The sequence below is a fragment of the Epinephelus fuscoguttatus genome, linkage group LG6, assembly GCF_011397635.1.
Source record: "Epinephelus fuscoguttatus linkage group LG6, E.fuscoguttatus.final_Chr_v1".
Taxonomy (NCBI): domain Eukaryota; kingdom Metazoa; phylum Chordata; class Actinopteri; order Perciformes; family Serranidae; genus Epinephelus; species Epinephelus fuscoguttatus.
In genome coordinates, this window is record NC_064757.1 from 8,798,384 (window position 1) to 8,824,851 (window position 26,468).

General features: G+C 40.7%; 1 protein-coding gene across 1 annotated transcript in view; it reads left to right on the forward strand.

The window, feature by feature from the left end:
• Window positions 1-7,131: 7,131 nt before the first annotated feature.
• The window catches only part of loxl2b (lysyl oxidase-like 2b), a 58,757-nt gene continuing 39,420 nt past the window's right edge, over window positions 7,132-26,468 (forward strand). Inside the window, exons 1-3 of the mRNA XM_049578353.1 lie at window positions 7,132-7,274; window positions 11,503-11,861; window positions 12,219-12,394. Of these exons, the coding sequence (XP_049434310.1) occupies window positions 11,516-11,861; window positions 12,219-12,394 (522 nt within the window). The 5' untranslated portion in view covers window positions 7,132-7,274; window positions 11,503-11,515. The remainder of the gene's footprint in view (window positions 7,275-11,502; window positions 11,862-12,218; window positions 12,395-26,468) is intronic.

Consider the following 26,468-nt stretch of genomic DNA (forward strand, 5'->3'; position numbering starts at 1 on the left):
TAATGGCAAAAGGATAATTTACGCTCCCTAAATTCCAGTAAACAGCAGCACAAATCAAATAAATGTGATAGAAATACATATAAAGAACATAAAATGGGAGTCACTTTACTTTTCTCCATGGTGACTAAATAAAACAACAGCTCCTTTTTCTGCCACAGAAAGGGAAGTGTGTCCCAAAGCTTGCTGCTGTATTGACACTTTTTGACACTGAAATTTTTTTATGAGTCTATACATTGTTTTTTTTTAGGAAAATCTTGCAATGTATACCTTCAGTGCCTGTTACTTTTTAAATTAATGTAATGCTGACAGTGTGCAGCATGATGTCATCATAAGTAGGACACTGAAGCAATATACATTATTTTTCTTTGAGTTTGCAGTAGCACTGTAATGTGAAGTCTCACACAAATTGGAAAAATTCAGAATTTATTTTCTGTGGATTCTGTATTCTTCTCATCACTCAATGCAGAATGAACAGCTGCAGGGAAAAAATAAAAACCTACCTTTCTTTTTCTTTGCAGTGGGTTTCCAAAACAATCAGGTTATATAACTATGCACTTTGATTAATAAATCATCTGAAATCCAGGTAGAAGAATCTGTCGAAATGCCTCTCATCTGATTTAGGGCCAATTATTTGCAGTGACTTGTCAGACCTATTTGAAACCATGGAAACCGCTTTTATCTTCTTCCCAAAAACTACAGTGAAAGCAAACGATATGGCTGTCTGAGTAAACTTGCTTCTCTATTACTGAATGCAGTCAGTGAGCTCAGTATAAACATTTTTGCAATGTCATATAATGGAGGGCTTTTCATCTTTGAGCTTAAACCCAACTCTGCCATGCAGACTTTCGTTGAGACTCAGAACAATGATACAGCTGATATCATCTTTTAAAGAGTCCTTGTAATCTTTCCCTCAACAATGAGGTGGAACTTGACTTTGTAGTCAAAATATAAGACAGAACAAGAACATAGAATTTGGCCATAGGCTGATACTCTTCCAAAACTTCCTGGTCCACAGCAGATACTCTGTCCAGAGTTTGTTGTAAGCTAATAGTTGACCTTCATAACAAATCATTGCTGAAGTACTTTGTTTGCCAAAACCACAAAAGACAGAAGTAAAGAAATCCCATAAAGGAAGTCTGCAGTCAGTGTGTAGCTCAACACCACAAAAAAACACATCAGATGTACTTGTCACAAGCATTAGAGGGTTATAGCAATACACCACTGTGTGTGTATTCAGAGCCGTCATTCTAATGGAAAGACTTGGAGGAAGTCTGGTGCTTGGCTGTAACCTTGCGGGGCCAATCTTCCTTACTGGAGGAATAGTTTCACAATTTGGGAAATATGCATATTTGCTTTCCTTTGCATTTCCTAGGATAGTGAAGGCATAACCTGCCCTACTCTCTCTCTGATTGGCAACTACTCATTGCCATAGTTTGGTTAGGTTTAGCCAGGAGGACTGACATTGGTTAGACTTACAGTAGGGTTAAAATGTTAGGGTAATCCAATCAGAGGCAATGTAGGGCAGGTCATGCCTGGTTGCCAATTATTTTCTGTCGAAAGATTAAAAAAAAAAATCTGCATTCAGATCTGAAGCCAACTAATTAACACATATCTTTGCAAAAACTGAAGGGTACCAACACTGAAGAGCCATGACAGCAGCTCTGTGATTCTGTATTCATATTGTTGCTAATTGGTGATAATTGAAATTCTGACTTAATGAAGGCACGAGATGAAAGGTGATGCCTAAGTAGCAACCTCAGGGGCGTGAATGAGCGAATCCTAGGGTAGAAAAGGTCTTACTCTGCCTCTGATTGGCTTACCCTGGCATTTTTACCTTAACCCTAACCCTATGAGTGGCCACTTGAGGCTGGCTCCAGAAGCCGGTCAGTCCCCATAGACCTCTGTGTTAAAATGCCCAACTTTACAGCAGAAGTAAACATGTTTAAAGCCTGGTACAAAATGGTTTTGGTCTCTATAGCTAACTTCCCCTTTCAAGACAACTGCAAAGTGGATGAATTTTATAGAACTCATCCATTTATACTTTATTAAGGCTTAAGCATGATTAAGTACAGGCCACTTTGAGTGACAGGTTGTCTTCAGTTTCTCAATCAGATACATACAGTCAGGTCCATAATTATTTGGACAATGATACAGTTGTCATCAGTTTGGCTCTGTACACCACCACAATGGGTTTTAAATGAAACAATGAATACCTGCTTAAAGTGCAGACTCTCAGCTTTCATTTAAAGCTTTTTTCAAAAATGTAGTATGAACCGTGTAGGAATGACAACCATTTCTGGATGAAAGCTGAAGTGTTTGGGGCACCATTATCTGCTCAGATCCAACCAAATGCTTCAAAACTCATTGGACGATGCTTCACAGTGTAGTTGGACATTGACCTGAAGCATATTGCAAAAGCAACCAAAGACATTTTTAAGGCAAAGAAGTGGAATGTTCTGCAATGGCCTAGTCATATCATCTGACCTGAATCCAACTGAGCATGCGTTTCTCTTGCTGAAGCCAAAACTGAGGGCAAAACACCCAAAACACAAGCAGGAAGTGCAGACGGCTTCAGTAAAGGGCTGGCAGAGCATCACCAGGGAAGAAACCCAGCATCTGGTGATGTCTATGTGTTCAACACTTCAGGCAGTCATTGACTGTAAAGGATTTGCAACCAAGAATTAAAACTGACTGTTTAATTGATGATTATGTTAGTTTGTCCAAATACTTATGAGCCCTTAAAGTCGGGGGACTGTGTGAAGAAATGGTTGTCATTCCTACACGGTTCATACTACATTTTTGAAAAAAGCCTTAAATGAAAGCTGAGAGTCTGCACTTTAAGCAGGTATTCATTGTTTCATTTAAAACCCATTGTGGTGGTGTACAGAGCCAACATGATGACAACTGTATCATTGTCCAAATAATTATGGACCTGACTGTATTCACTGCTGGCTCCAAAAAAAACAACAAAAAAACAAAAAAACAAGATGGTGACAGCTGAAAAGGCAGTGCTCGAGGCTTCAAAACAGGAGTCAATAAACAAATGTAACATCATGGTAGCTGCATCCATTATTTTTACAGTCTATGGTTTAGCCCAACCAACCAGCCAAACAAGTAAGCTTTTGGCCAAGAAATAGTCCAGCACATAACCCCCTCCGCAAAACAACATGTTTTTTTTTACACTATGAGATGTAATGTGTTAATTAGTGAGCTTTAGAGGTGCTGGTAGGGTTTTGATAGTGCAGGGTCCTTATGCTAAACTAAGATAAGAATTTCCTGGCTCTGCTCATATTTAATCTGCAGACATGAAAAGGGTTGTTGACTTTCTCGTCTAACTCTCAATAAGAAAGTGAATAAGTATATTTCCTAGAATGTCAATTAATTCCTTTAATTATGAATAACATCATGATGTATGTGATACTGATGTGTGTTCACTTTTTAATTCATTCCTATTTGAGGTGACAGCAGGATAGAGTCGACTCCAGTGCACAGAGGGTTGACGTCCTCTCTCTGGTCCAGGTGGTCTCCATGTATCTGTATGCAGGAGAACTTACCCAGCTAATAACCCTGCTTCTAATGGCTGTGTAATGTGAAATTAAATGGCAAAGATGTGATGTGGATTTGCCTCACATGTTCCCCTAGACCAGTATTGTGACAGTCGAGGCCACACTCTGGGCTGCATGACAATGCTGCCGTGCAGAAATGAAAGAGGGGAAGATGAAGTGAGTTCATGCAACACTGATCATGATCACTCACTGCTTGCTGCGTAATCTTTGTCTGAAAAATGAAAAGACTGGCAGCGGTGCAGCAACGGTCTCTACTGATGCCGCGAAGGCTGAGAGTGGAAGTGGAGGAACACATGATCACCAGATGCCACAAACACCTTGATGAAAGCGACAAATGGTACGAAACCTGCTTCGTGAAAGGCATGACGATCGCTGGAGAAGTCACACAACAAAGGCAACAGAGAGCCCCCTGCCTGTCAGGCCTTACCCTGTATGAAACGTTCATCTGAGTAATGTGACTTCTTTACACGAGTGGAGGCCAAAAGATTTCAGGAACACTTTGTAACAATTCTACAGTCTTGATCTGTATTGTCTTGTTTCACACAGCTATGCCTTTCCTCACAACACACACTGCTTTTCTCCTTTTCACAACAAAAATAATACACTGCCAAAGCTGCACCGCAGAGTCACTAAGACCTGTCTGGTTCAAGCTGAGAGGAAAAAATCTTGGAGGAGAACACAATGAAACAACATTGCAACATTACTGAAAGAAAAAATGTCCTGTCCTGTTTTACACCAGGTGGCAGCAGAGTCGAGTCCAGTCCGGTGATGGGTTTTAACACAAGGGTACTTCTGCTGCATGTAGAAATTTGCTAGTAAAGAGTGCCAGCTGACGAGGAGATTGGCAGTCCTCCCACCTGTGACAGGTGGAAGTTGCCCTCATGTATGTACGAAAGTGGCATAACCCACAGAGATGTGGCATAATGGCAGTATGGAGCAGTAAAAGTGCTTCTGTCATTTATTATTAATATATCTTTTAATGCATTGCACTACCTGTACAATAATAAACAATTGCAATACATTTTCCTAGTAAGTGAATTAAAATATCTAACTACATGCCTGATGGACATTTGTCCCCCTTTTTTTTGAAGTACAGCACAGCTCTGTGCCGCTTTTTTCTAAGACGAGACAGAAGCCAAAATAAGAACATACTCCAATTAGTTTAATTATCATCTTCCAGCCAAAAGCACTGGAAAATCCAACAAAGCATATTCAAAGTGTTCTTTGGCTAATGAGTTTAGAGGGAACAGTGCTAAATTTAGAACAAAAATTCATGCTTTGTTTGCTTTGCATGTAGCCACCACTGGAGACTGATGAAATCATTTAAATATTGTTTGGTATCTTGTTGCACTTGAGGCCTAAAGCCTAGACTAATGTTTAAACCTGAAGGGGCAGCGGAAAAAACTGGTATGCAGAAATGTTTCATAGGGGGAGGGGCCAAAGGAGACACTGAAAATCTTGGGGTGTTACACCAAAACCAAAACACATAATTAATATTTAGGGAATTGATTATGCTGTTGAAATATAGGCTAGTTGAAAACTACGTAACTATGTACTGATATACTTTGGTTTCTTATTTAACAGTTAGGCTACTAATTATTTGATGTGCATTGACTAATAGTGGGACAGTTAACATTCTGAGTCCCATAGCAACCTGTGTTATATATCTGTACATGTGAGATGATTCAGTTCAATTAAAGACTAGATGTTACAGTCCCTTGATGCAAATACTTGAGACTATGAGTGGGTGTGATGGTGCCGTCTGCCGGTTTCCGAGTGGGAGCCAGAGGGTTAAGGTTAGATGGATAGAAAAGTAGGAAAGAGCATCAATAGACAGAAAAGTAAGAAGTAGCATAGGGAAGGCAGAGCCAAGGTGTCTGTGCAGGCTGAAGTCTTCCCCGCCAGACAGGGCCACACACTATACCTCCCCCACTGCCTCATTTGATGTAGGGAGAGAGGGGAGAAGAGAGAAGAAACTAACAGGAGAAAACAGGGGTCAGCAATTGCATCGGGGGACCATGGGGGGCGCCACTGTGTTATGGCGAACTTATTAGCAAACAGCTGCCTGTTAACACATCATGGAGCAACACTAGTATTAATCTGTGGTGATATTTTTAGCTAATTTTGGTCAACACTTGAATGACTCTTTAGCTTGCTTAGTTTACCAGTTAGTTGCTAACTTTGTCTCTCTGCTTTGCTTGGTGGTGGGAATGTTGTGTAGTTTACAGTGGGGCTTAGAGGGTTTTAACTGGAAACAGCGGCCTGCTGCAGTGGAAACATAATGCTATGAGAGCAGTGAGAATGAGCCAACACAACGAGCTGAAAGATGCTAAAATGCTAAGTAGAGCTGAGGTGACTGGAGTCAGGTGACACAAGTGACTTTTCACATACAAGTTCCAGTAGTGTTATGATCCACTGTTAAAAGGCTATATAAAAAAAATAAATAAATGATAAACTTAACTTGGCTGATCCCGCATTTAAAACAATGTGGAATGCAAGCATATACTGTAAAACGAGGCAATTTCAAGAAAATACAAAGAACAAAAAAAGTAAAATAAAGATAAAATACTGTCATTGAAGCAGATAAGCAAAGTTGGCAACTAACTGCCCCACAGAGCACTAAGGTACAGCAAATCAAACAGAGTAATACAGAATAAAAGAATACAAAACCGCACACAACACAAGATAAAAAACAATTAAAGCAGTCGAATGAGACATATATAACATAAGCAGTGTGCTAAAACTAATGAAAGACTTTTTTTTTGAACATATAAGGGAGTTCCAGAGCTGAAGGGCCTTGACTCTCCACCAAGCAGCAAACTTTCTGTTGCTGCCATTACACAGGTCAGAGCCTGTACTGCCGCAGGCCACCAGCATGTTGAGATGCTCGGCACTGGGGGGGTTTGCGGCGGCCAGATTTGAGCTGCCACATCCGCTGACTGAAGCTCTAGAGCTGCTGCACGCTCTCTTCCCAGTGAAGCAGTTTCTCAGCAGCAGAAAGCAAAGTGAAGGGACTGTGGGGTGCTAGCTTGCTAATTCTTATCTCATTTGTGGTTTGATAAACAGAGAGTGAGGCAAGGAGGGGCTGAAGGAGTGTGCTGCCTGCAACTCTACAACTGAATTGTTTTTAATTAATCAGCGTATGGGAAACATTGGGTTACTGTGTGAAGGACATGCATATGCCTGTGGTCATATGGTGGGTGGGGCTTAGGACAGGGAGAGGAGAGCTGCAGGAAGAATTCTGCTCTTTGGTTGTTGTTTTTTTTTGCCTACCCCAGGTTTAATTACCTAATACAGCAAAGACTTTGCAGATAGCCCAGTCACCTTAAGTCACCTATAGGCTAAAAATGTAATATCCGTTTTCCCATCCAGGCCTACACAAGTTTTTTTTTTTTTTTTTTTTTCTGGTAGTTTAATAATGACTTTTTTTTTTTCCTTGACATACTTTGAAAGGACCATTGTCCTATCAGCGTTCAGGTCGGATGCGCTGTTTCCACGTCCCGGGCCATCTCCGGTGAGGTCATCCTAAAAGTGGGCGTCAGTAAGTGGGCGGGGCCACCGCAGCTCCGGTCCGATCGTGAGATGGGCACGAGAGGGAGTGAAAGTTTGGAGACAAGAAGGAGAAGCTGCAGCTGTCTTTGGGCTTTGGTCTGGACGCGCTTTTACTGCAGCCTGCAGGAGCTCACAGCCTCAGGAGGGACAAAGAAAGTAAGTTCAACTACAGCCTGCAAACACCCTGCCAAAGTTTTACTCGAAGTGTTTAAAAATCAGAGCTAAAGCTTTTATTATTGGGACTTATTACTGCGTCTGTGTGATGGTCGGTTATGATGTTGAAATCCTGCGATGGTACTGCAGGGTTTGCATTGTGTTTAGTGGCAACCTAAAGTTTTCCAAAAGTTATCATAGGATCAGTTAAACTTTAGGGATTTATAGTAAGTGACGTAATATGAGGAAGAACTAAAGAAACTGGCTTTTAATTTCAGTTTTTACATCATCTAAACATATCTATAGTGTACTGTATTGCACTATATACAAAGTCAATTAATCAGTTAGTCGACTGTCAGAAAATTAATTGTCAACAATTTTGATAATCTGCTGAATCATTTCTCGAGCAAACATACCAGCCATTTGCTGGTTTTGTTGCTTTTCTCTAGTTTATAGCATAACTCCAATACATTTAGATTTGCAGTTGTTGGTCAGACAAAATACGATGATGTCAACTTGGCATCAAGGAACTTGGAGTGAAGTTTTTCTTGGCATTTCATTTATGAAACAAGTTATAAATTAATCTGGAAAAAAAGTGTGTTACATGAGCAGAAAAAATATATTTTTATTGTACCTGTTCACACCTACGTGACAATAGTATCCTCTTATCAATCAGGCCCATCATGATTTTAAAAACAAGGTCAGCCCAAGGACAATGTGCAACAGAGAAAATGTCACAGTCCAAACCTTTTTGGTGCATTTCAGTCTCAACCCTTATCTCTGTGTCTTCTTGCTGTGAAGCTCTCCGCAGAGTGCTACAGGAAAGGGCATGAAAAGGCCAGTTGACATTCTTACAAACTGACATTTTGACCTTTTCAGCCAAAGCATAGCCCCCTCCAGCAGCAGGTGGGACTCACACATCTGCTTTTGATGAAGGTGAAACAGTTTGTATATATATATATATATATATATATATGCATACATATATATAAGACGAAAACCCCTTTGACCGTCCTTACAGCAAGATGGCACTAACATTGAGTTTTTAAAGAGGGTTAATCTACATAGCATTCAGAATATCCTAAAGAGCACAATTTCCTCTCTCCTGTCAGAGTTTCTTAGGCAAAGGGGAGCGGAGGTTTCAGATTTCTGACTTTCTGGTTCAGTGAAGTTCTTGACATATTGTTTTGTGCTCAATGCAAAGGGGAGCCAGCACATCCTGGATATGTTCCTCTGTTTGATTAGATGTTGCTAAGTGGCTGCAGCTTCGTCCAATCCTTGTCCTCTTCTGATGTCCAAACACTTTTTCTCAGTGAAATTGTGAAAGGGACCGTTTGTTTCCTAGCTTGAAACAAGTTACATTCAAGAACGAGCTGGTCCGGGAACAAAGCTCAGTTCCATAAGCATTGCCTTAATTGAACCTCAGTTTATGTCCATGCTGGCAATGTGTTTCTAATGACAACACCCCTGTTTGGACTGACACATTGTAAGCAGACCCAGAGGCTGTGGGCTTCATTCCATCTGTTCATTCTGTAATGTGCGTGTGCTGTTTCTAGCTTGTGTAAGCACTGCCACGTTACAATGAGGAAAGTAGAAACCCCGCAGTTGAGGGATCGTCTGTCTCCTGCCAGATGTTTTTACCCAAAAGCATGAGATTTGGAGCTTTTAACATTTAATGCATCGTTAAAACTCAGCTGTTGATGAGTCTGTGGAGGATTTCAGTTGCATGCATATTTTTGAGCTGCATTTTGTCCGATCGTCCGATGGGCTGCATCAGTCTTTGACTTGGAGTTGTGCTTTATTCTTTGTCTTTAAAGGTAGGCAGAAGTATGGCCTGGGCATGTATCAGTGTTTCTCTGTGGGAGTTTGACATTACATCACCCTGCAGGTGTCAGTTTCAGGCTTGAGTCCAGCTTTTCTTTGACTTTCTGAACTCAAACAGAACTGTTACGTGATCATCTCTCGACACAAAACTGGATATTTGTGCAACTGTTTCATGTAAATTAATATTTAGCTATTTTAAAACATTCATTCATTCATCTTCTAACCGCTTCATCCTCTTGAGGGTCGCGGGGGGCTGGAGCCTATCCCAGCTGACATCAGGCAAGAGGCAGGGTACACCCTGGACAGGTCGCCAGACTATCGCAGGGCTGACACATAGAGACAGACAACCATTCACACTCACACCTACGGACAATTTAGAGTCATCAATTAACCTAGTCCCCAATCTGCATGTCTTTGGACTGTGGGAGGAAGCCAGAGTGCCCAGAGAGAACCCACGCTGACACGGGGAGAACATGCAAACTCCACACAGAAGGGCTCCCACGCCCGGGATCGAACCGGCAACCCTCTTGCTGTGAGGCGAGAGTGCTAACCACCACACCACCGTGCTTCTCTGGTATTTTAAAACATTTATTGATATATTACAATAATAATTCAAGGCATAGCCAGTTGTGAAAATTGTCCTATTTACTGTTTTAAAGACCTACGAGGGTGCTTCTCTATTCTGTTAAAACTCCCCTGCTGCATAGGACATAATACCTCTACCATTTACACAAGAACACTTGCAGGTTTTTTTTGAAGAGGTATAAAAAAATATGTGTTTGGACAGTACATTTAAAGCTGGTGTAAACAGTTGTATTTTGGCATCATTGAGCAAAAATTCCATAGTAAACTTTGAGCATATTTAATTGAAGTGCACTGAGAGAACACTAGACTTCTGCACCCTGTCTTGGCTCTCTTTTCAGGCTCAAGAAAATCTAGTCTGTGCCAGGAGACTTTAGCCAATCACAGGTTATTTCAGAGAGTATGTGTTCCTATTGGCTGTTCTATGAATGCAGATGCACGTGCACATCCCTTCAGCAGGCGAAAGTCTGATTCAATAGTGGAGAATCCTGCAGAGAAATTTGCTACTCCAGCATTGGCAACAACTGCCAACACTGCAAAGCAACCCAAAAAAACAAGACAGACTAATTAAAAATAGAATCTAAAAGAGAGTCTGACAGATGAGGCACTTATCCATAGTCAATGTATTACCTACAGAAAATGTCAGTCAGCAGGCCCTAGTTTGGAGGAGCAGGGTGGAGTCTGACATGGAAGCTAAACAACTGTTGTGGTGACCCCTGTCCACTAGTGCCAGTTAATTAGTCAAGATATTAATTTAATTAATGAACTGTATATTTTGGGCAGGGTAACACAATGGTTTGAGTTCAAGGTGTGAGAAGGAATAGTATCAGTAACATTGTTAACACATTACAGAGAAATACAAAACCATACTAATGAACCTTCATTAATATAGCCTTTTATTTTATCTACAAGTGCACGTCACACACTGAGCAAGCCACCTGTTAATTACCCTGTCACCAAAGCAGTAATGATTGTGTTAAGTGGCTAATGGGCATATAGCTACTGACATGTTTCAGATGATACATCATGTTCGTAGTCGGCAAATGTTTGGCTGCATAGTTTACATATCACTTTGGGTTCGTCCTTCACCTTCTCAAAATGATCCTGCCCGACAGAAGTGAAAATTAACATGACTCCTGTCTGACTGCTGAGTGTGGCCAATGACCTTTCAAGTCGACTAACATTTGGTTGACTATTAAGGGGCAGCCCCAGTACACTGCTTAGCTTCTGTGTCAGTACTCTTCTCTGCTTATTAGAACTGGGGACATGCTGACTGCCAACTGTACTGTATATAATACACTGACTATGAATAAGTTTCTCACACAACCCCACCCACAATCTCACACACACAACCCCACCACAACAGATCCGAACAATCCATTTATTATACCAGGTGGAACAGTATAATTAATAGCGAGGTGTTTAAAGGGGCACTTAAGCAACTTAGAATTACACTTTAATCAATTCTGGGGGACTCACATGAGACAGATTATAAAAAGTGAAATAATGGTCAAAATCAAATCAGTAGAGGCAGAGATGATGTAATTAATAGTTTATTTTTTCTCAGACCCTCCCTGCTTGGTAATTAACCTCTGCTAAACTCCATGTCCCCAGTTACACAGGCTTTCTGATACGTCTTCAAGCCCAGATCCAGATTACCCTGATGGCAATATTTGGGGTTTTCAGACTGTAATATCTGTCAAATGCTCCTTTAATGTTCCTTCCAATACTTGCTCTTCTTTTCTGTCTTATAACCGGCACACACCACTGTGAAGAACCAACTGAAATTTAATGAGTGCTTCTCTCTTTTTCATCTTTTCATCAGCTCCAACCAAAATATGGCCACCCAGTGCTTGCCCTGCTGCACTGTCATACTGTTAGTGCTATTAGAACTGGCTGTTGCCCAGTATGAACACCTCGGGTACCCTCCGGGGTACCCCGAACCTGAACAGGAGCAGTACACCGCCCCGCAGCTGTCAGCAGACACGCCAAGGATTCAGCTCCGATTGGCGGGAGATAAGAGGAAACACAATGAGGGTCGCGTAGAAGTTTTCTACAACAATGAATGGGGCACTGTCTGCGATGATGACTTCACTATCCATGCAGCCCAGGTGGTGTGCAGGGAGCTGGGCTACCTGGAAGCCATCTCATGGTCACCATCCTCAAAATATGGGAAAGGACAAGGTATGTAAAACACTGTTACGTCAGTGTTTTTCTTCCTGTCAAGGTGGAAATACATTCGGTATGGTAACTGTTACATATTCCTCACAATACAAATGGGTAACATCTCATATTTTATTATATAAGGCCAACACTGGCTGAACATGCAGTATATTGATGGAACCCTTGTGCATGATCTTTCAATTTAACTTTTTTGCACTATTATTCATTGGAAGCTTGTTCATGGTAAATGCTTCTCAATTTTTGGGGAAAAAAAACAGGTCAGCCTTCAAAAAAATCCATTTCTCATTTGTTTCCACTACTAAAGGGAAAAATTCCTCCTTGTGGAAGCACTGATGAATATCTCTTTTGTCTCTAAAGGACCCATCTGGTTTGACAATCTCCACTGCACTGGCAAAGAAAAGACCTTGGCGCTGTGTCCCTCCAATGGAATTGGTGTTTCAGACTGCAAACACAGTGAAGATGTAGGCGTTGTGTGCAGTGACAAGAGAATCCCTGGATTTAAATTTGTCAACACCCTGCCCAACCATGTGGAGGTAAACTTGCAGTGTCTGAAATCTTACACACTCTGTCAAGCACTTTCTAAGGCCAAAGGCTTTGCAGACCCTTTGTTGACTCAAGCTGTTTTTTCTTTATGACATTTTTTTTTACTGTTTTGCCAAAGGACATGTGTTTGCTGACACCTTGTCAGCTTGAATGCTGATAGCTGTGTTTTATGATCTGTTCTGCTTTTAGTTTTTTGTATAAAAACCTTAAATCTTTAAAACCCTGCTCGGACATGGAATACGTAACATTACTGCCTTCAACTTTGAGTTAAAGTAATGGGGCTTTGTCATTCAGATATTGGTGTCTGTAACGGTACATAAATCTTAGTTATGGCACATGACAGGACTGTTATGGAAAAAGTCCCAATGCTCATACTATATTTGGCACCTCAGGTGCAAGAGGCAGCAGTTGCACAGCTGGGGTGCAGTGTTATCACCACTATTCATCAAGAAAGTTTTCCCTCACAGGCTGTTATCAGTGATGGATTTGAGAACTTATTCTGCTGTTGAAGGCTTCATTTATAAACAATGTGAGGACAAGGAACTAGAGGTGCACCGAGTGCAATTTTCTTGGCAGATTCAGATTTTTGATCTTTTAAAAGTCTAACCTGCCAATTGCGATTTGATTTCTTTCTAAGAATTGGCAACATACACAAATGTTTTTTGTAACTTTTCTCTGAAGCCACTTGAAATATATTAGAAAATATTAGAAAACCTAGTTCAAAAACAGATCATTTGGCTGCTCCAACCATTTCTCAGGATTGTGGGGTTGTGATCAGATCAGACTTAATTGGCAGCTTCCTTTCTGTTCAAGTAGCATAACCATTTTCTTTTCTTTTCAGTCACTAATGTTGAAATGTTTTGCATATTGGTTAGAAAACTAACTAGACTTACTAGCAAACAAGGTTAGACCACCCAAATCTGTGTTTATATTTAAGTTTACCCCGTGGAGTATGGCGCTACTCGCTTTAGCATTTTCCATTCACTTAGCTACATTAAGTGATTAGCATTTAAGCTTATTATCAACTCCCCCCGTAGTCTGCTTGTTATCCTGACTGACTGGCAAACTGGCAGGCAAGAGTAGACCACCCATATTTGTGTTTTTATTGAGTTATACCTCCCAGAGGAGGCCCTCTGACAAAACTTGTCAGAGGGCATTTATTTTAAAACGGAAACAGGAAGTGTTGAGTTACAAATGGATACCTGTAGTTTTCATAACCGTGACAACACAGACATTGAAACTGTAATAAAAGGTAGCGTTATGTCAATACTGTATGATTATCAAAAGTTGTTAACAGGGGTACCGCTAAAACACCCCAAAAGGTTCTACATGTGCTGCTCACAGAGGAAAGAAGACAATCCATGTAACATGCAGAACTTGACACAGCGTTCCAGAACGTCAACAACCAACACACCCAGGTTACCTTGCACGTCGTATCTGGATGTGGAAAGTCCATGACCAAATGTCGATTTATGACGAGCTTGGACTGAGAATGTGTTGGATATATATTCCAAAAATCGGCCAATTACTTTAATTCCTTTACAAGGGACTAATGCTTCCTCTTCTTCCATCATATATTTCCTCATTTACTTTATAATTTCTTAGCAAATTAGACTTACCATACCATACCATACCATACCATACCATACCATACCATGTTGTCTATGACAGATGGATTAAAAAAGACTGTTTTTTAGACTAGTGGTTCCCAACTGGTGGTCTAGATTCAAAAGCAGATCACGTGTCTGTTCTGAATGGACCGCAAGTGACTCATAAATGTGTCCAGTTTGTAAAAAACACACTTTATTTTAGAGTACAGTGAATTTCTGGCACAGAGCTTTAATTAAAGTGCCGTCTCCTGCTGTAGTGAGTGACTAACGGACAGCTACTTGACAGAGGTGGCAAACTAGCTTGCCAAAGGCAAGTATGACGCTGAATATATTAAACTGTATGGACCTTGAACTAATGACCAAGGAAAAATCTGGGCCCTGTGATTGGACCAGTTGGGAAACACTGCTTTAGACCCTTCATGCATGGTAACTTAAATGCCCACCTCCCTCAAACTCCTGACAACACAAGAGTTTTTCTTTCAGACTTAACAAAGTCCCTCCAGAGTCACAGAAAACAAGATACAATCTTTTTCACAGGCTTAGAAGTACTGCCAATGTCCCTTTAAATAATAAATCTTTTCTAGGCTGGAAACAGTTCTGTACTTATAACGTTAATAACCCACACTGACTCTGTTTTAATAACTGTCCTTTCTTAATAGCCTGCAGTGAAAGTGTGTCAGGGAAAGTGAAGTTAAACTGGTAATTGTTAGGTGTTGCACTCATAACTGTCAGAGCTGTCTGGTCGGACCTTGCTCCACTGAGCATCGCTTTCTGGGCTGGCCAATAAGCTCCAGCCTAATTGCCACCAAAAGCAGAATGTTATCTTTCTGCTCACTGTGCAGGCCTCATGAATCCACATTCCAATGTTATGAGCAAACTGCAAACCAGAGCTAACTCTGCCTCTGCCTCTCTGTCTAACCCACTCCCCTGCTTCTTTGGAGAGTTTCAAAACTAATATAGCATTTTCCATAATGCCCTCAAAACATGTGTGGACACCTCAGCAGAGCTTTTCTTCTCTTTTCCAAAAGCAACTGTCACGATTTAGGGGTTGTAATGGTTGGCTTGAATTGAAAACCTATTCACTGAGTGCCTGAGCTTGTCAAATATACTCCCTCTAACCCAAGAGTTTGTTAAAGCAGCTGTAATTGATATTTTTACAATAACAATCTATCAAATGACAGTGAGGAAACAATGTGAAAAGGGTCAGTTGTTTGGAACCTACAGAGAATTATCACCTGAATCTGAAGCTCCTCTTGGCTTTGTTTAGCTGTCTGGCCCACAACCCACCTGCACAGCATAGTGGAACACTTGGCAGCTAAATAAGTAGCTTGCCAACACATTTACTATATCAACTTAAAAAGTGATAACATGTCAGTGTGGTATTCACAACTTGTTTCCACTGCTCCAAAGTTGCCAAAAAAACCTCAGTTTTTGTAGGTTTACAGTGTGAATCTACCAAGCAGCCACCTCTGGGGCTAAAAATCAGGCCAATGCAGAAGTGCCAAAAAAACAGTTCCTCAAATGACCACTCGTGGCTGGCTCTAAAAGTGTCAATCCCCATAGACCCCCATGTTAAAGGGAAATTTCGGTTTATTTCAATCTGTCTCCTATCGTCCTAAATTTGTTTCAAGTCACTAGTGACATAGAAATAACAGTTAGCATGTTAGCCGTTAGCCTAGATACAGCCGTAGCGTCAGACCTGTTAAAATGTAATTGAACGGGCAACCTTCAAGTGCAAAGTGAGTCCACTAAACAAGCTTTTTTTCCACAAAGACCGCCTCATATCGTTAGGATAAATGTCAGAGAACATATAGAAAACGACATGTAAATGTGTTGTCTTACCTTACCGGTGTGGTGCCATGTTTGTTGTTTACCATTTAGCAAAGGCTGCACCCGGTCCCATTCCTTGCAACAGAGGTATTCCTGTTCTGTGGGCACTGTGGTACAGCATTCACAGGTAACGTTACACCACCGATCTCCAGAGCTAAAGCCTTGCAGCAGCAATTCCTCCTCTCTCGTCCTCTACCTGTTGCGCCTCTCTCTCTCTCCTCCTCCGTTCTTCAATTTCACGAAGCTCTTCGTCAGTGTATTCTGGCTCAAATAAATAAGGGCGGCCATCGACTCACGATGTGGAAAGCCCATATACTAACATTCCGCATTTAGGTGGTCTTCAGAGTTGTTGTCTTACCTTACGGTGTGTTTACCATTTACCTCTGCTTCCCAAAGCGCGGCCGAAATATTGCGAGAACAAGCAGCGATCTCATACCGTGCCTGAAATCTCGCGAGAACAAGCAGCAGCAGCTGCAAGGCAGAACCGGACAGTAGCCTGAAAAGTTCATTCATTTATTTTATTAAAGATTTATAGAATAATGGCTGACTTTTTGCCAGACTTCGACTTTGTGGAGGAGGAATTTGGTTTTGCAGAGTTTGATGGCCACCCTTATTTATTTGAGCCAGAATACACTGACGAAGAGCTTCGTGAAACTGAAGAACGGAGGAGGAGAGGGAGAGGCACAACAGGTAGAGGACAAGAGAGGAAGAATGGCTGCTGCAAGGCTTTAGCTCTGGAGATTGGTGGTGTACCTGTGAATGCTGTGCCCCAGTGCCCACAGAAGAGGAATGCCTCTGTTGCAAGGAATGGGACCAGTTGCAGCCTTAGGTAAATGGTAAACAACAAACATGGCAGCACACCGGTAAGGTAAGACAACACGTTTACATGTTGTCCACATGTCCACATGCGTCAATCCATTGCAAGACAGAAGCCTATAATTCTGATTTGATATGCCGGACTTCTAATTCAAATGTTTCTGGTGCGCCTCATGGACGCCCGCAGCAAAGTTATTTTGTATTTCAGGTCTCTGAGCTTCAAAAGCATCTACGGAGGACCTCCATCAATTAACATAGCATCATCAGTAAAGAGAAATGGCATATAGAATGAGTCAACTGACCTTGTACGTCATGCTCATTTAAATAACATACAACAGCTCAAAACTGTGTAAACAGGTGCCAAGTGTAATAACGTGAACCACCACAGCCAATTGTGTATAGTTGTTGTGTGCATTGGTTTTCGTGGACAGAGACAGAGATCTTCTATCAAGCACAAATCAACTGAAATGGCAGCTACAACACTGTCACAACACATTTCACAAAACAAACACAACATAAAGCAAAATAAATGATGAAAATTTCACTCTGCTTGGTTCACTGTGTGCACCACCATGCTGCTGTGACATCAGGTGTTTATGTTGGCCGGCTGGAGTTAGATGAATCTTGCCAGAGTTTCTGGCTCTGAATTATGAGTTGAATGACCATTCCATTGCACTTTTCTGTGTCAAAGGTATTTTTTTTCCAAGTTCAGAGTACAGTTAATTGTAGCAACAAACCAGTGGTCTACATCATGGTTGCTACGTCCATTATTTGTTTTTTTTTTTAACAGTCTTTGGAATCTACATAATGCTTTGACAGAGTTCTGCGCTGATTGTGGCTCGGTAAGGTGGCTGTGGCTCAGGAGGTAGAGTGGGTTGTCCACAAATTCAAAGATCAGCATACTGAGCCCCAGCTCCTCCTGTCCTCATATCAAAGTATCCTTGGGCAAGATACTGAACCAAATTGCTCCTGATGGCTTTGCCAATCGTGTGTAAGTGCATGTGAATGTCTAAACTGAGTAGCAGGTGTCACCTTGTGTGGTAGCCTCAGCCACCAGTGTATAAATGTGTGTGTGAATGTGTCAGTGTTACTCTGTAGTGTAAAAGCGCTTTAAGTGGTCAGAAGACTAAAAAAGGCAAGTGCAAGTCCATTTACCATTTACCAGTGTAGCATTGCACTGGATGCAGCAGAACCAGTAATATTCTGTTTTTTATACCGCACATTCTACTTCCTTCTCGAAATTAGGTGCCTGCATTACCCACAATGCAGCTTGATCACTGACTGTTCTGTCAGAGATTTGTGGCTGTTATGTTAGTAGCCTGAAGCCACTAGCCTCAAGCAGATATGAGTAGTGGGCCACAGAGGTCTGGTTTGCCCACTTTCTAATTCCACAGTGGTGGAATTTTTAAAGCTGCACTGTGGAGGTGGATACATCAAGCTGACTTCCTGTACAGAGGTTTACACATGGTTTACAGACAAATGGTAAAGATTACGATTCTCCAGTGTGCACGGCTGGAGAGGTCTAGACGTCTGGAGTCAAGCAAGGATTGTAGCTGCAAAAAGAAAAAAAAATATCTGAATAAGCTTTTCCATTGACTGAAAGAAGTCACGTGAGTTCTGAGCGTGCAAAACACAGCCAGGCCTGGCGTTATCATCTGGAAGTGGAAATATTGTGACTCACTCAGGTCTTTGGTGGGTAATGGCAGCCATGACAACATGCTGCGGGGGGTTTTGTGGTATGGGATGATTAGGGCTTTCAGAGTGCTTAGGAGACTCCATGTAGAGGCACCGCTGCCTGCTCAGGTGATGGAAACCTCAGTGCAATGGGCAGCCAGTCCACCACAGAGGAAATACCCAGAGAGTGAGCTAAGAGTGAAACATGAACCCTTGCATGCATGTGTTGCTGACCTTTGACATCTGTGCTCAGATTCCTCTCTGTGCTGCTTTGTCTTCTCACATTGTTGAAATGAAGTGTTGCATTTTGAGCATTGCCAGTTTTTTTTTAAATGGCTTGTAAACTTACAGGAAACAAACATTTCATTCCATGAATTTGTTTTTTATGTGGTGAGCGGAGTACACTGGTTCGCATGGACTCTAGTGACTGTATATTTAGCATTGTGTCTCAGTCAGCTGCACAGTAAACAACACAGAGTGACACCCAGTGTTCAGCTCCACGTTTATTTATGTATTCTTGTCATGCATAGAGGAAGTCTGCTGCCTCGCCTCAACATTTTAGTTTATGCAGAAACGGCTACAGAGAATTACTGAGGTCTGACCTGTGATCATTGCATGCATTACATTCCATTTCAAACCAATTTAAACATGAAGAAATTCCAGCGCTTATGAAATGTGATGTTTGGCAGTGCCCGCTTCCCTGCTGGTCTAACAGGCCGCCCCATTTATCCAAATTATATGAACAGTGTTGCAGTTAGATTTCTCAACCTGAGTTATTCAAGTCAACACTTGGAGAGGGACAAAAACAGCAGTTAGAAACATCTGAGGAACAGCCAGTGAGAGAGGAATATTCTTAGCCGTTTGACTTTATGTGGAAATGTTAACTGATGTGGAGACTGGCTACATAATGGAGCATTATAGAAATGTCTGTCAACAGTGAAGGAAAGCTGGAGAGATGTAATTAGGGCTGAGGATTGTAATTGTTGTAGCCAACTGTCCTCAATTATAAGTCATCAAAAGCTTTTGAAAATGGGTTATAATGGCTATGTTCACATTACAAGCAAATGTGGCCAAATCCAACACCGATCTGATTTTTAACAATGAGATCTGGGCCACGTTCATATAAGATCCTAAATCTGATCGGATCACCGGCTATGCAATCACTGTGAGAGCAGTTGGTTAAGAATTCATGTGTGTTTTTCCTGTACAACCATACCTCATTGCGCAGGTGCAAATCACTCACCATACAGTGGTGGAGCGTTCTGCTAAAACTACAGAGGGCTGCCATAGCCGTACTTGCTGCTGCGGTAGGCTGCCCCAGTTACCAGCCCATAGAGCCCGACTGCTAGACACTTTCTGACCGGGAGGTCTTGCCAACATTTTTGAGTCTGCTGTGACAGCCTTGCTTTGACGTGCTGACAAAGATTATGGAATGTGGCCCTGGACATAGTTAAGGTTTTGGAGGAACGGTTCCTCTGTGAAACCCTCCACCATCCGGCCCCGCCACTCCTGACTCATCCCACACCCACACCTCTCTCTCCACAGAACTATCAACAGTAGCTGCTAAGAGAGCTAAAGCTATGGCTTTTGCTTTCCTTCGTCTTCTCACTTTCATCCACAACATGTGAGGACACAGGGGACGTGTCTTCCTTAATATTTAGAACATGTGCATTTGTTTCCCCCAATAAAAATATGAAAGTAGCAGAGGACTTTCATTTTGATTAAAATTTAAGACATTTACACTTTGAACTGCATAGAAAATCACCAGAATGCAAGAAATTATTTGATGCTCAAAATTCTCCCCACAACCCATTTAATATCTGTCCCCCCCACTGTTGAAACAAAACCTCCAACTTTACAAACATGCGTGTGTGATATTATTGGTTGTGTGTGAAGCATTTCAGAGCAGAGGTCTGTACATACTGATATCAGATACGGGTCACTTCAAACCTTAATGTGAACAGTCTAAGAATAAAAATCAGATCTAGAAAAAAAATCTCCATTGGGCATTATGCCCTTTAATGTGACAATGTTGGACTCTTAAGTCAAACGCAATATGGAAAGGATCTCTCATTTGTCATTTGCATCATGTCCATCACGTCCATCACGTCCATTGCAGTGTCCAGCAGAGATTTGCTTCTAATCGAGTCTTCTACTCACTTTGTAAAACTATTTTCTCTAAGCAGTGTCCTCTTATTGCCCAGGTAATATAATTCATCAACTGTTTTGATAATCAAATAATCTTTCAAACATCTGCTTATCTTTGTCCTAATTAGTCATAATAATAGATCACAATTAACTGAATGTATTTAGGGTTTGAAGTAGCCTGAGTGTCAGACTGAAGCTCCCAGAACCTTCAGTCTGACATCGCCTCCATTGAAGGCGATTTACAAGGGGGAGGGAATTTGATTTTTTCCCTAACCAATCAGTAGAGATCAACGACTCACCCAGAATCTGACGTCATTAGTATCCATGCCTCGGGGGTGCCGAAAACAAGCGAGCATTGCCCGTTTAAAATGTCTCCATGGTCATGCACGCCCAGCTGCATCGCCGTTAAATCCAGTTTAGCAGCTTCCTTAATTTGGTCCTCCATTAACGCGAGTAGTGGCGAAATACCTCGATAGCATCGTCAATGTGGTCTGTAGGATCTGTAGCGGTCGCCATTGTTGCTATCCTCACCAGTTACCCACCGGTGTACAGCTTGACATCAGTCTGGCGCTGATTGGCTAATCGCTAGACCCCCGGCGTTCATTGGTCTGTCCATCGTTTGGACGAGATAAATGGCAAATTCATTGAAGTATGCCAGACCAGAGATGCAAGCCTACTCAGTTGAGTGGGCGGGGTCTATGGTCTGGAACCAGGCTAGGTTTGAAATGTTGTGACATGTTATTTCCTTGGGCAGTGGGAAATAGCAAACTATCACTATTATTTTCTTACATTTACATTCTTCATTTCTTACATATAATTGACATGCATTGATTAACTTAGAAAATAATCAGCAGATTAATTGATAATGTAAATAATTGTCAGTTGCAGCCCTGTAGATGAGATAAGAGTGACCTTTACTGTGCACTCATAGCCATATTATTAGAGCCAAAGCTGTCTATATTATTGAATTGTTTTATTTTACACTGCGATTTATTGATAAAGCATTGCATTCTCAAATTTTTAAAAGTGTATTTATGTAAATTTCAGGACTGGTGCATCAATACTACAGAAATTTAGTCCACAGTTATGGAAGGCACAACGACCAGAATTGAAGTCATACAGGACCATGTTTAACAGCAGGAAAACAATATCAAAACATCCGTAAACAAAACTCTCACAGAACTTGCGCAGAATAATCCAAGTGTCATTTATACAGTTGTTTGGTTAGTGCTTCCCAAACAGACTGCCCTTTACAACGGGTAACTGCATGGAGAGTGAAACTTAATCTATGCTCTCTTCAAAGCCAGACTCTATTGAGAAAAACATGTATTTTACCTCACTCGTCACAGGAGCTGCTGGTCTGCCACTGCCTCACACAGCTAGTTTGATGTATTATTGTTTGACTTTTGTTGTTTTAAGAGGTTGGTTCAGATCCACCAAAGTCTCACAATAGCAAACCAACTAACTGATTGAGGCAAAGGTTGACCACAAGTTCCCATGTTCAACGAGGTTAAGTTAGCGTTTATGTTAATGGAGTCAGGCTTTGAATAGAGCACAGACGAGATTCTCTTCCTATTCAGTTCTCCAATAGAAAGAGCTCTGTGTTTGTACCGAGCAAATGACTGGGTAAGTGATATAGTTTTGCTGTTTTAAAACGTGGACCCCTATGACTTCAATTCATCACAATTTTTTTCAATTCTTTGTTCACTGGGAAAGCATGCAATAAAAACAAAGCTTTCTTCACACATTCAACATAACAAGGGGTGAGTAATTGATACAAAAATGGTCATTTGGGAGGTGAAGTATCCCTTTAATATACTGTAAATGTATATAAACGACTGGAGTCCTATCCCCTACACTGCAAACAGTAAAAACAAAACCTATGCCCTTCTTCATCTTGAATTAATGAAAAACCTTCACTGAGAGCTAGCATAATCTTAGCTCATGATGAAAAATGCGGGTAGTGGGAAAGATCTTAGCGATAGCAGATGCCCATAGGCCACTTCCCATGCTGCCTTGCTCAGTCTTCTTCTGATAGTCTCCTTCCTTGTTCTGACAAATCTTCTGTGGGTGTCATGCTAGAACACAATGAAATCTGGCTGTGGAGACTAATAGAACCAAAGCTCTCTTCACTATTTGCATTTCCATCTTTACTCCTTTTTTTTACTGCAGCTTTTCTCTCGTTCTCCCTCCTTCCTCGTTCTCTGCTGCTCTCCCCCTTCTTAAGTAGATTACAAGCAGCCATGAAGTCACCCCAAGCAGAGTTTACAACTCCCATTTTCCTCTCTTTAGTCATTTTTTCCCTCGGAGGCCTTAAGGTCAAATCTCCCACTCTCCTCCCTGTAAATCTCCAACCATGTTGTGGTAGGGCACAATAAATTGCCTCTTCAGCCCCTCAGCACATTTGGACTATGAGTATGGATAGATACATGGTTGCCCTTTGTGTCACAGTCTTAAAATGGTTTTAACTATTTAAGTATTTTTCACGTAGCTGTTAGATGTTTCTGCAGCTCTGTAAAAGCTTTCTGCCTGAGGCATCACATTCCCACAGTGCAACACAGGCGGATGTTTAGCCTCTGGAGACTCTAAAATGAAGTGTTCCATCTGCAATAAGTGTGAGTAGAGGATCTCACTCAGGGCAGAGCTTGCTTTCACAGACAATGTAATTCTTTTATGTTAAAGTAAGAAATGTCCAATCTCTTCTTCAATGCTGACAAACATGTATCAGTGTCACAGGAAGTATGTTTTTGATTAGACTGATAGTTGAGACGGTTTGATGTTTTTCTCGTCATGTGCAGAACACATTTGTCACATTTAATTGTCTGTGTTGTTAAAGAGGAATGCAGTGTTGTCATTTGTCTGGTGTTTTTTTTTTCTTTTCTTTGGCTTTTATCCACAGCTGTTCTTCTTCTTTTCTTTTCTCCGTCACAATGTGTAACATGTGTCACATGTGCTGACAGAAAAATACACTTGTTATACGACCAGTGTATACAGCTTAAACTGAGCATCACAGTTCCTTCCTGGCCTCGGAAATAGTAGTTTAACAAAACATTCTCAACTCAAGGTCCAGGACAAGCATTTTACAGAGCTTTCAACCAGGCCACATGAGCTTCATCATTGAATGGAGTTCTCCTGGAGATGGATCTCTTGATATATGAGCTCAGTAGCTGCACTTTTAGGACTTTTCATCCTCGTTGGCTTAAAGTTTAAGCATCAAAGTTCATTCTTGACCTTGGAAATAGGATTTTGACAAAACTCAAGGTCCACTCACTTTTTGGGGAGCATTTCACATGGTCATTGTGAAGACCAGACAAACCAGAAAATCAGAAAACCCATCTGCCAATGGTTATAGGTTTTGGCAAAAAGCTAACAAGTGGACCTTGAGTGAAATGTTTTTTTAGCTGCTAGAATAGTGTGGCTGTAGGAATGCTAATATCAGTTAGTTGGTCAGTCAGCTGGTTCACTACTTTGGTCCTGACCGAAATATTTCAACGACTATAAGATGGATTGCATTATTTCTTTTGTAAAGACATTCATGTTCCTCAGAGGATGATTCCTAATGACTTTACTTTTTCTTCCATGATATGGACATTTGTAGTTTTGACTGTAATATTTCGTGAACTGTTGGATGGATTGCCGTCCAATCAGAAAGAATTGTAATAAGTTATGTGATCCATTAATTTTTATTTTGCACATACATACATACTTTTCCATAGGTGTGACTGTGAGTGTGAATGGTTGTCTGCCTCTATGTGTTAGCCCTGTGTTAGTCTGGCGACCTGTCCAGGTTGTACCCTTCCTCTTGCCCAATATCAGCTGGGATAGGCTCCAGCCCCCCCGCGATAAGTGGTTACGATAATGGATGGATGGACATACATTAAGTCAAAATTTAAATTTGTCCAATACTTCGGTTTATGGAGTGGTGCAGGAATGAGTCCTAAAATGCGAAAATTAGTGAGCATGTTTGCACTTCCAGTTCTGCTGTCTTGAAGTCAGTGGGTTTTTTGAAAGTGTTTTTGGTGAGAAACTTGAAATAGGCTCTGTGGTTGACACAAGTTTAAAAGATAGTCATGTGTTGTTGTAGAAGATAGAATACATTAGTAAATACTAAGGTTGCAGCGATTAACCGGTATACTGTGATATCTAAGTTGACTGTTAACATACCTTGTTCATTTGGTATGATACTGAACAAAAAAAAAATTAAACTGGACGTTGAATCTTCCCTTTATTTTAGTTATTTTCTTTTTTTTTTTTGTGAAATTATGTGACAACAGACAAGGTGACATAGAGGACAAATACATTACACCAAGTGGACTACAAACAGTGGACATACAGTACAAACAACAACAGAAAACAACATAAAGTTACAATGATACGTATATAGGTAGGGGTGTGTGTGTGTGTGTGTGTGTGTGTGTGTGTGAAAAACAAATGGTATGGTATTATGATGTCCAATATGGAATAGATAATATAATTAAAATAAATAAATCAATAAAGTAAAAATATAAATTGGAAAAAAAGAGGAAGGAGAAAAATAATAATAATAATAATAATAATAAAAAATAATAATAATAATTTAAAAAAATTAAATATATATATATATATATATAATACCTAATAATGTAAGATAAAATAATATAATACAAAGTAATATAAGACATTATAATATAATATAGCACAATATAATATATAATAATATACTATAAGATCATATGATATAATATAACATAACATAATAGTCCACTATGATATAATACGATACATAACATAACCTAATATAATATAAACTGATATATCATGATAATGACCATACCAAGAATAATTATTGGAATTATTAGAATTATAATTGGCAATTTATATTGCAATGATATTATATGTTGCAATGAGGGGTGAGGCCAGACTGGGGTTTCAGGGAGGCGAGCAAGGGGTCCCCCCACCAGGCCCCAAGTAGCCCAACCGGGAGCCCCAGCGGGAGACAGGCAAGACAGCAGCGAAAGGATTTTGCTTTAGTGACACAATGTTTGTTCAACAATAATAAGATAAATTTCTTATTACCATGATGCCATAATACCGCAATATTTTCTGAGACGGTTATCATGCCATAACAAGATAGCCCACTTGTGTATTTTAAAGCTTTCACCTGTCTTAAGAAATTTGTTTGCTAACAAGTGGCTAAATGAGACTACAGAGCATCACCATGCTGAGCACAGCTTTACAGCCTGATTGTGGTGGCGACATTGAAGTGACTGTGGTGTAGTTCGTTTGTAGCCTAATGTTAGCTTTGTTCTCCTGGCAATTGCATTTACACCTTAAATCATAAAAGTGGTGATCATTTGTGAAGATTATCTTGCTGAACAAAACGTATAAGTATCATAAACATGTGTTTGCCACATAGCTTTTCTGTAATAATCCAAAATTCAATGGAAAAACACTGTTGGCTTTTTGTAGAGGGAACCAAGGCAATGCTAACTTTCAGGTTGGCCTGCAAAGAAAACGGAATCCCTGCACTGTTAATTAGGAAATGCTACCATGCTCACAAGCTAAAACTAAGACAATGAGCATGATAAACATCATACCTGAAAATTTTCTGTTAGTGTCAGTGTGCATCATTTTACTCAAAGCGCCTTTGTGGCCAAGTACAGCCTCACAGAGCCAATAACAAGGCTGTAGGCTCAGAACACATTTCAAGTTGAGCTCTTGGAACGTAAACCTCAATGGATAGGTCTAAAAAAAGATCCAGACTACTTCCTCTTATGATCTTTGTTTTTTTGCAAATTACATTTAAAGAACAAATGCAACCACTGTAACATTGCAAACAAGAGCTCTTTGTGTATGCAGGTTTTTTTTTTTTTTTTTTTTAGCATATCGAACCCTGTTTTTATATAGCTCAACGCCAACTGTGTGCGCACAAAGGTTTTGTGTTCTGGCTCGCTCCGCACCAACAGAAAACCTTTCACATATGGCATATCCAACAAAACCTGTAGAT